This window comes from Micropterus dolomieu, linkage group LG22, assembly GCF_021292245.1.
Source record: "Micropterus dolomieu isolate WLL.071019.BEF.003 ecotype Adirondacks linkage group LG22, ASM2129224v1, whole genome shotgun sequence".
Classification (NCBI taxonomy): domain Eukaryota; kingdom Metazoa; phylum Chordata; class Actinopteri; order Centrarchiformes; family Centrarchidae; genus Micropterus; species Micropterus dolomieu.
In genome coordinates this window covers 27,498,922-27,509,114 of record NC_060171.1, presented here as the reverse complement: position 1 = coordinate 27,509,114, position 10,193 = coordinate 27,498,922, and the positions used below count along the sequence as shown (strand labels likewise).

The window sequence follows — 10,193 nt, the reverse complement described above, 5'->3', positions numbered from 1 at the left end:
TTTTTTTTATTTTTGGTTGAGCAGCATTGTTTTGTGTTTTACCTTTTGTAAACATAAGTGAACAAATATATAGGTTTGGAGAGACTTGCATACATGACCACAAAATGAACAGAATATGATAAGCTTCATAATGTAGGATTTATTACAGGACTGTTGTCTTGGTTTGTATTGAACTGTTTATCTAGTATTAGTATATACTTTACATGTTTTATATAGTATTGTTGACTTTGTCTTTTTTTACAGTTTGACATGCTGTTGGGGAGATTAGAGAAGGACGGCAGTAGGAAGGTAGGAAGATTGCATCTTTGATGTCACCCTCTCCCCCTCTCATCTCCTCTGTGGTTGTTAGGGTTAGTTTCTATGTATGACACTTTTGCTTCTCACCTGCTCCTTTCTCGTCTTGTGTCTCTGCGTCACTTTTTTTCTTCTGTCTCTCTGGCACTCTTTGTCTCTGCTCTACGTAGGGGTTTCAGTGAGTCAGACAAGGACAGAAATCTTCCTTCACTAAGTGTCCTACATGTTTTGACACTCGCCGTTGGAGCACTGTGTTCCACTGTCATGCATCAAAAAGCTCTTCACAGTGATTCATTGTAGCCTTTGCTACCAAAACTTCTTGAAATTTCTCACTGTGCCTGCAGCTCTCTGCACGATATGACGCTTGAGGGTCTTTTATTTCCCCTCAACTTCACATCGCTATATGCTTCATCCCACTCACATGGCGTTGTCACACTCTTGTGAAATCTGTTACCGTCTGACATGTTAAATTAACACTGAAGTGGTGGTTTAAAGTGCCGTACATACAGATAGAAATTTTCTGTATTTTAGTATTATGATGACAACATTACAAACAAGCTAAGGATAGTTCCCCTCCACTCCTCCATCAGAACTGCAGCATTCTCAGCCTCACTCTGATCCTCTCTCCTCTTCCCTTTAGCCTGGGGTCATCGATAAGTTTGCCGGGGACACCAGAGCTATCATCAGCAAAGTGGCTCTAGAGGCCGAGAACAAGGGCCTGTTTGAGGAGGCAGTCAAACTCTACGAGCTGGCTAAGGTGAGCAGACCTTTCTGGGTGATCTCTGCATCCATACGCTGCACAGTATATCTGCAGAGCTGCTGTCGTTTGCTGTCTGAGTCATCTCTCTGTCTCCTTTCCATTTGTCTCTGTGTAGAACCCAGATAAGGTGTTGGAGTTGATGAACAGGCTGTTGAGTCCAGTCATTGCCCAGGTCAGCGCTCCCCAGTCCAACAAGGAGAGGCTAAAAAACACGGCAGTGGCTATTGCTGAGAGGTAAGGACACACACACACACACACACACACACTATGCACTACTTTAAATGTAATCAAAAGAATTGTATAAATGCCTAAAACTGAATCATTGCCTTTTCCACTGCAGGTATCGCGCTCAGGGCGTAGCAGGAGAGAAGTCCGTTGATAGTACCTTCTACCTGCTGTTAGACCTGATGACGTTCTTTGATGAATACCATGCAGGTCATGTTGACAGAGCCTACGATGTGAGTATCACTCTGATAATACAGGTAGAGGAGCGATGTGTTAAATTGTCTCAGGGCAGTAGCTTAAATATCAGACTCACCAATAACAGAGCCATAGAAAGACTCAGTAATAACCTATAACCCAGCAGCTCCAATGAAGTCATATTTGTCACAGACCTAATATGTGATATCATGATTACTACACTGGAGTGGTAATATTGTGTTTATTATGCGAAGCGCCCCTGTTAATGTCGTCCCCCTCTTTGTTTCTCTGTCAGGTTATGGAGCGTTTAAAGCTTCTTCCTCTCAGTCAGGACAGTGTGGAGGAGAGAGTGGCTGCTTTCAGGAACTTCAGTGATGAGGTGAGGTCAAAGGGGACTTTCAGACTTCCTAACAGTACACAGCGGTATTCTTTTACTCTCTCTTACCTAAATTTCCTCCGTTTCTCTAGGTGCGCCACAACCTGTCTGAAGTGCTCTTGGCCACCATGAACATCCTGTTCACTCAGCACAAACGGCTGAAGGGGGCACCAGCAGGCACCCCAGGACGACCGCAGAGGACCATAGAGGACAGAGACATGGTGAGAAGCAGAGGGACAAACTGGATAGACATTGGTTTTGTAAGGCAGATGCCAATAGTGATACTTCAGGGTTTAAAAAAAAAATCTCACAATATGTAACGGCAACATAATCATATAACTTAAACATTTTTGTTTACGTACAGAGCGGGACATTTTTAAATGCCATGTAAAGGAGAAAATATGTTACACTATTTCAAAACTTTAACATACTTTGGGCATGTGTGTACTGCAGTATCTTTTACTAAAAGGCTGACGTATAGACCAATATATGTGTGATAAGCTCAAATCGTCTGGCCATGTTGAAGTATTGTTCAGGCTCTAATATAAATAGGTCAATTTTTACTATTCAAATTCAGTTGTAGTAGTTTGGTTTAGTTATAGATCTTACAAACACTGCAACAAAAAAAAACTGCAAAAAGTGCATGGTAGCAAAAAGCAGTCTTGCCAAGTCTACACATTTGTGTGCTAAAGCTTTGCATGCCTTCTTCCTCAAACAGCAACTCCGCAGCCAGGCCAGAGCCCTGATCACCTTTGCTGGTATAATTCCCTACAACATGGCCGGGGACACCAACGCAAGACTGGTGCAGATGGAATTACTAATGAACTGAGACAACACACGCACACACATACAGCTATCTTTCTGACAGCTAGAAACCTTTTTGGAGACACAATCATTCACACACGCTCACCAGTCTACCATTTTGTTTTGTATAGATTACTACATTCATCCTTATATCACCCATCTGAGTTCCTGTTAAATGTCAGTCTGTTGTTTTTTGTTCTGTTGTTTTTCCATTTTTTTGTTTGCATATTTGTATGTTTGACCATTTGGAATAAAAAAATAAGTTTACTTTTCAGTTGTCTTTTTTATTTTAAACCACTTAATGTCCATTGCTTTATTTTCATTTACCCTCATTTTTTAAATGTTTTGTTTTCACAGTAACTGTTGCATGTGCAGAGCAGTCAGTCAAGTCTTTGGTCTCTCATAGTAAAGAGTGCCGAAGGACCACACAACCATTCTGCATCTGCTATGAAACTTAATTCAAAGTCTTTAATTTCCAATCAATGTACCTTTTAAATTGGATAGTTATATCAGTTTGCAATCAAACACTTATTCACATTTTCCTGCAGCTGTTCTAGCTTATTTTCTCTGTCCAGGTCTTAGATGAGCTGCATTTATTCCACGTTTTGAACTCATTAGTCATTAACTCACGAATAAATGATAATCAAAATGATGATCAAACAGCTGACACAATAATTAGAGTGCAGCTGTTTTGAAAGGATGGTCGTTGTGATTTTGTGTTTGATTATTCATAAACATGTTCACAGGGACAGTCAGCGGCTGAACTGTTTAATCAGAGGAATAGAGACTGTTCATATCATTTAGAGGGAAGCTGCAGGTACGTCTTGTCAGACGCAGAACATTGAGCACAAAACAATGCACACAGGTGTGAGATTTCTTGAGCTCATTTATCCACGGAGTGAAGTGTTGATGAAACGTGTCAGTTTCTTAACTCCCCTCTGGTTTAACATGAGCAAGCTGCTGTCTACAATAGCCGATCCTGAGTGTTGCAGGAGGCAGCCATGTTGTTTCCACAGGCTGTAGTGCAGTATCTGTGACACGTCCTGTCCCCTGGCAGATGGATGGTTGGCTTGAACTTGACTTCACTGGAGGGATATTTCTGTCCGTCTCTTCATCAGAGGGGTGATTTCTGGGCTAATAACATTTTTGAAAACTCCTTGCACATTCTTAATCATATTAGGTATTTTACTGTATGGGAAAAAAAGGAGTGAGAGTTTTACATATTCTCTAAGTAAATCAGCCTGTTCTAATGAATTTATTGCTTGAATTTCTCAGTTTTGCAGACACTGTTTTTTCTCCATTGAGAATCGTGAAATGGTTGTGCAGAATGCTCATACCCACTCATATTTTGTGTTCACTGGACTCTGTCATTATTTGATCTATAAATGTCACTTAAACAGGTCCCTACACTTTGAACATTTTTCCGCTTGACCTGTGATTACGCCCTAGCGACCATCTAGAACACCATAGTAACCACCTTACAATGTCTTTAGAATCCACCTGAACACAACAGCCCACCGATGTCCTGTCAAACTGACTTCAGCTGAGGACTGCTATCCACCAAAGCACACGCAAATCCTCAGAAACAATTGCTCGTCGTCCCCTCCGTTAAATTTGTGACCCACACTCTCTGTCCTTCAGTCTGGCCTGAGAGAACGCAGATGGAGGCTCATTCTGTCTTGGCTGCTCCACATAGCTGTACATAGCTGTTGAGTCCATCCACGGCCACAGAGAGAGAGAGCAGAGCTGAGCCAAGCACTCTGGGATCTGTTGTACCCAGCGCCGGGAGCAGAGATGCACCACTGCCCTCCAACACTTGATAATGTGCCAGACAAACTTAAGATCACGTGGCATATCAGCTGGGCATATAAATGACATCAGATTAGCTATCCTCAACTAGAATCGGATGCAGATTAGTCACAAGTGTGTGGTCAGGCTTTAGTAACTGGTGTTATCAGTCTTTACATCCCTATTGAATGAGTTCTTCCTCTTCCTGTGGTTTTTGTACAATCTGCCTCGTGTGTGTGTGTGTTTTTAATATGTCAAGCAGCAGAAGACCTGCCTCTCAGGTGTGTGTGCTGCAGCTGGTGTTGTGAATCAGGCCGATGACAGACACCTCCTATAACCCGGCTATTTCACAACACCAGGGTGGCACTGCACCACTGCCGACGAGACGAAGAACCAGAACACAATGCTGCTAAGGGAGATGATGCAAGGAGAAAAAGTGTATTGTATTTGCATAAATTCAATAACTCAGAGTTATCCTGCCAATTTCCAGTGGAATAGCATGCATTTAACTGTAAAACTAAAGGTGCTTTTAAAAACCTGGAAAATGATTTCACTGTAACCTGCTGTGCTGACTTCTCCACTCAATAATAACATAAATTTCATTTCAGTGACTCAGACATCAGGACCACGTATGTTTTCTAAATTAAATAATGTAAAGACAAATTCTTACCGTTAAGATCAAGCTGCATTCGCAGGTGAAAATGTTGACACGTTTCATAAACCGTCTCTGCAAACACATCTTTTCTACCCCTTTGTTTTTTTAATATATAATATATCACCAATATTCCCTCTGTATATATCTTCTGGTGCTGCTTGTGTGAACTTGAGGTTGTAGTAGCCCAATAAAATAATAATGAACATCTTATTTTCATTTCAAAGAACAAAGAAAACATCAAATGAAGCTGAACTTCATGATCAGTAAAAATGAATTTTACTGGGCCAAAAATAAAAGTGTTTTGAGGTTTCATTTGAGCGATTTAACACTTTGATATGCTAATAATTAAATCCACTGGCAGAGAGTGGAGTCTTGGGGTGTATGAACAGAAACCCTCCTCACCATATGCTTTTTTTCCCAGATGATGGGACGCTCCCGAACAGAGTAGGCTATAATTTAAACAAATTTAAAGATTTTAAAATCTCATCTCAAGCTGACTGGCAGTGTGCATTTATGTGGCCTCCCTGCTTAATACATTTACAGCATTTCAACATAGACCTGTTGTTTGCCATCGTTTGAAAATCTTTAACAGCTTTAGGTTTAGCAATGTTGCATCTTTCAATCTTACTTAGGCATATGTGTTTATTAATTTTAAATGCCTTAAAATTATATGGGAGACTTTGTAATGGTGTCCAGTTCAGGAAGAATGTGGTTGGATGGATTGTGTTTGTGGCCTACAGTGTCCTTGAGGCTGTGTTGCCTTTAAGATCCCATCCTCACATATTAGTGCTTAGTGCTTTACCATGAACGGTCTCTCCGAGATGGAGGGTACCGAGACAGACAGAAAACACATTGTTATCTCAGCCCATCTGATCTGTCACCACAGATGGACTGCTGCAAACCTGCCTCATCAATGGTGCCTCCCTTTTTATCTAGCAACGTATTCTGGCTCTGATCTGCCCCATCAAAAACAGATGGTCTGCGCCCAAATGTCTGAGAATATGGAGTCTGGCCTCCGGGTGTGACGAGTTGGCACTGTAGGGAATACAGTGACACACTTACTGCTTTCCCTTGAGACATCATGGCAGAGCCACTAAAATCCTTTATTCTATTCCTTCTCTACCAAAATCTCTCTCCAACTCCACTTTAGTGTTTGGTTTACTGAATGTGAGATCCAAAAGAAATCTTCTTAGAGATTTCCTAATCCACTTGAGTACTGATTTATAATTTGCAATGTAGAGGATAGTTTACATAGCATCACACCTCCTGACAGTAATGTTCAATTGTTAAACCCTCCAAAGCACTGACCACTTTGTGCTGATTGATAATAGTGACATCTGGAGGAAATGTTATTTTTATTAAAGGCAAACCCTATCTTTGAAACAAGGCAACATATGCTATGTGAGTGAACTGTCTTAAATAAAGTGGATGGGTTAGGTTTATGTTTTGTGCCTTTGTCTGATATGCTTGTCGCAGTATGGTATAAAAAGTTACAAATTGAATAGTGTACTGTAGGCCTATTTTGTAAATATCCTTTTCATACATTTCATATTTTAACTGAAATAGCAATCGATATTTCCCAGAAAACAAATTAAATTTTTCAAATAACGCGTCCTATCCCAGCTGTCCAAAACACCCAAATATTTCATTTACAATGATTTAACAGAGTAAAGCAGCAATGTCTCCCTTTTTATGAAGCTGTTTGTACACAGTTAGCTATGTGTTTTACAAATAGCTGAAATAGTTTTAATTCCCCAACGAATACTATTATATACAGTTTAATACAATTCACTTAAAACATACAATGCCAGCACTGATTCTCCTGTTGGAGAAAATGGTCGAATTTGATCGCGTTTAATGAGCACACGAGCACCAAAACCTGACAGGTGTTCATAATTGGAGGAGCAGGTGTTGAAAACAGCGACATTAATGGAGAACATCCCGTGTGACTGAAAGTATAACCAGATTTATTTATATTATTTTTACGCGAAAAAGCACAGCAATGAACCTTATCGGCTTGAAGGTGGGTGTAGACACACATTTAAAGAGCATTATTGATCCTTACTGTAACTAAACTAGCTTGAGGAGTTTTTTTGCATTAGGCTCAACTGAATGTGACCTAGCTAGACGGTAAATAAATAATTTAACACTTTACACAGTTAAAGTGGATATGTTCATTCTTCAAACCAGCTGAGCGTGGTCCTCGTGCTTCTCCTCGGGTTCACGCGCCACCGCGTTGAGGGTAAGATGATGGAAGATGTGGTCTACTTGTATGAAAATGGCAAATGTGTTGACGCTTGGCGAAGTTTGAAGAGCGCTTTCTTCACTGAGCAGGAGTCTGCAGCGTGGAGCACTGCACCGAGCGCACAAGATGTGTTCTGTCTAAAGACCAAAGAAGCTGCAAGTGTGCCACTGGATATTATTCTGACCAGTGTGACAAAGGTAAGCACTGTGTGTTTATATAATTCACTCTGCCTGAAAGGTATTTATTTGTGACTGTGGGTGGGTTACCATCTTCTGTTAACTTTTTCAAGGGTCAGCAACTTAGTATAGCACCCAAGGTTGGGACAAAGCTTAAGACTGAATGGTTAAAAACTGATGTAACAGGGGTCCAGAAATACTGACTTTTAGTCCCTAGTGAGTGTTGGCTCCTACATTTCCCATAATGCAACCAATAGCATCCTTTCGTTTGTCCCTCCCTGCTTGGTTAAATGCGCATCTTTCAAACTCCTTGCCCCCATTGTACAAAGGTTTTCTTTTACACTGTTTAGACTTTTTAGACACCAAGCCTGAGAAATAAGCTGATAAATAACCTTGATGACATCATCAGGGTTATATTTTTCCCTCCAGAGACACAGACCGTAAACAAAGGTTAAACTGACCATTATGTGTAAAATCAGAGGGAGTAAAACATGTTAATGACCTGTAAGCTATTGATCTAAAGCCCAGATTAGTTGTCACTAACAAGACGGATAGAAAGAATTAAAATTTTCATTTATTTATTTTTTTTTACAGATGCACACATCAAAGTCATGTGCGGCAGAGACTACATAGCAATCAGAGTGATAGAAGATTTCTTCAAGTATCACAATGTGCCACTTGAGTCCCTCCACTTACCCAACAAATCCTGTCGCGCTCAGAGGGAGGTCATCAAGGGTGTGCCATACTACATGTCCAGGATATCTAAAGACAAATATCTAACTTGTGGAGGCAAGCCGCTGGAGGTACAACCGGCCCATTATGTAGTTTAACTGTCAAGCACAAACCTGTCACTGTGGTTCAGCATAGAAAAGGGGCAAACATTTGAACAATTATGTGTCAGTAGTGCAGTTTTTTTCCCTCCTCCTTACAGAAAAACTTTACTCACATCTCATATTCCCTGAGTCTAATGTCAGACCCTCAGGTTATTGGAAACATCATCAGAGATCCAGTCATTAAGATGAATTACACGTGTGTGTCTCCGTACATCAGAAGAGTCAGTCTGCCTTTCCCGATCGCCGCCATTATAAGGTAAGGATCTCGAATTTCTTATTTATAGTGTTAATAAGCTGTGTACTCACCTCCGCATGCCGACAGTGAGACGGTGATTCGTGTAGATGAACATGACGCCAGGATACAGATGATGTTGTACACAGACCACTCCTACACTAAGGCCTTCAGTAGTACCCCCATCATTGAACTCGGAGACAAAGTAGGTGAATGTTCAACCATATATGAATCATATTTTGGTCAAGCTATTATCAGATGACTTCCTTTTTTATTTTATTTTTATTTTTTTAAATGTGCCTAGGTGTATGTGGAGGTGACAGAGCCTGCTGATATCTTCCTGCTTCGGGTAAACGAGTGCTGGGCCACACAGACTCCCCATGCGAACACCGCAGAGGGATCGGTCCATGATCTGCTTCTGAACGGGTCAGAACAGCTCCTCCATATTGACAGTCCATCCCTCTTTTGAACTATGAGCTCCACTCATGCCAGTCCTACTCCTTGTGCCCATCTCTTTACCCAGGTGTGCGAAGGACCAAACTGTTTCCTTTTTAAACGTGAGCGCGGGAAAGTCTGGCCGTAATGGAGAAAGTTCCACCATTCACTTCAGCTTCGACATGTTTCGCTTCACGGCAGAACCTCGTCACTTCTACCTGCACTGCACTATACAGCTGTGTGAGCCAGAGGACCACATGTCCTGCACACCTGTGAGCTCCTCTTACGTCATTAATTGTAGCTTTAAGAGGTTATATGACAATAGGCTCACGTTGAGACTTGACTACCTAAAAATATGTAGGCCTATGTCTAAAATGTTTGTCTGTTTTTGTTTTCTTCACAGAACTGTAATTCAATCAGTAAGAGAGAAGCGGTGAGAGCAGACCCCACCCAGGGCCTCTTGTCATATGGACCCATCAAGATTGAAATGCCAGACATACCTCAATCCAGTAAGCTCTTCTTTATTTGTAACTACTGTCATACTCCTGCCCCTGCACGATCAGGGAGTTATAGCTGTTAGACCTTCCCTTTGTTTCCCTGGCGTCAATGGCAGCCATATATTCCCACTGTATTTGATGTGGATACCACTATTATCTCTTTGGCATTTGTTTCAGGCATACTGGCGACAGTGGTGCTGCCTGTAGCAGGCATCTGGACTGTGGGCTTCTTCCTCATCATCCTCATCACTATGGCCAAGGCAGGCAGCAGGAGGCTTGCAAAAATGGATGGGCACTCACTTGAATAAATCTCTTAAAAAAAGCATCCATGTGTTTTTGTTGTTCCTGTCTTGATATGATTCCCCACAAGTGTTGTCACAGTGGGGTTAAGAAGTTTTAAATTGGGCACAAATGTGACTACCAAAGTTAATGTTATGAGGCAATAGTGACAATTGAGTTATTCTCAGCATTTCATGTCAGATGTGAACAGTAAGACTTAATATTTGTGTAAATTAAGTTCCTTAAATCAGCCCAGTAAGATCAGTGCTGGGTTAATCCATTGTCTTCTGTGAATGAACTGGATGTTAACAGGTCCCGGTTTAAGAGTCTGAGAGTTACACTACAAAATAACTTCTCCACTTTGTTTTATTTGAGAGAAATGAAACACTCCGGAACAAT

The 10,193-nt window shown here is 41.2% G+C and overlaps 2 protein-coding genes across 2 annotated transcripts in view; both read left to right on the top strand.

The window, feature by feature from the left end:
* The window catches only part of nup93 (nucleoporin 93), a 31,072-nt gene extending 28,151 nt beyond the window's left edge, over nucleotides 1–2,921 (top strand). Inside the window, exons 19-22 of the mRNA XM_046038032.1 lie at nucleotides 1,395–1,512; nucleotides 1,770–1,853; nucleotides 1,943–2,071; nucleotides 2,569–2,921. Of these exons, the coding sequence (XP_045893988.1) occupies nucleotides 1,395–1,512; nucleotides 1,770–1,853; nucleotides 1,943–2,071; nucleotides 2,569–2,679 (442 nt within the window). The 3' untranslated portion in view covers nucleotides 2,680–2,921. The remainder of the gene's footprint in view (nucleotides 1–1,394; nucleotides 1,513–1,769; nucleotides 1,854–1,942; nucleotides 2,072–2,568) is intronic.
* Nucleotides 2,922–6,975: 4,054 nt separating this feature from the next.
* zpd (zona pellucida glycoprotein d) lies at nucleotides 6,976–9,840 on the top strand. The gene is made up of 10 exons (XM_046037908.1): nucleotides 6,976–7,120; nucleotides 7,288–7,339; nucleotides 7,432–7,539; nucleotides 8,113–8,321; nucleotides 8,450–8,607; nucleotides 8,674–8,788; nucleotides 8,888–9,009; nucleotides 9,107–9,290; nucleotides 9,422–9,527; nucleotides 9,693–9,840. Exons 1-10 carry the CDS (start codon nucleotides 7,100–7,102, stop codon nucleotides 9,821–9,823), a joined length of 1,206 nt encoding a protein of 401 aa, XP_045893864.1. The 5' UTR covers nucleotides 6,976–7,099; the 3' UTR covers nucleotides 9,824–9,840.
* Nucleotides 9,841–10,193: the final 353 nt, after the last annotated feature.

What these genes read in the sequence shown, in the direction of transcription:
- zpd (XM_046037908.1), top strand. Translation starts at nt 7,100, where the DNA reads ATGAACCTTATCGGCTTGAAG. An exon ending in TGAACCTTATCGGCTTGAAG is followed by an intron (nt 7,121 to 7,287) that starts GTGGGTGTAGAC and finishes TCTTCAAACCAG; the next exon opens with CTGAGCGTGGTCCTCGTGCT. An exon ending in GTGGAGGCAAGCCGCTGGAG is followed by an intron (nt 8,322 to 8,449) that starts GTACAACCGGCC and finishes TCCTCCTTACAG; the next exon opens with AAAAACTTTACTCACATCTC.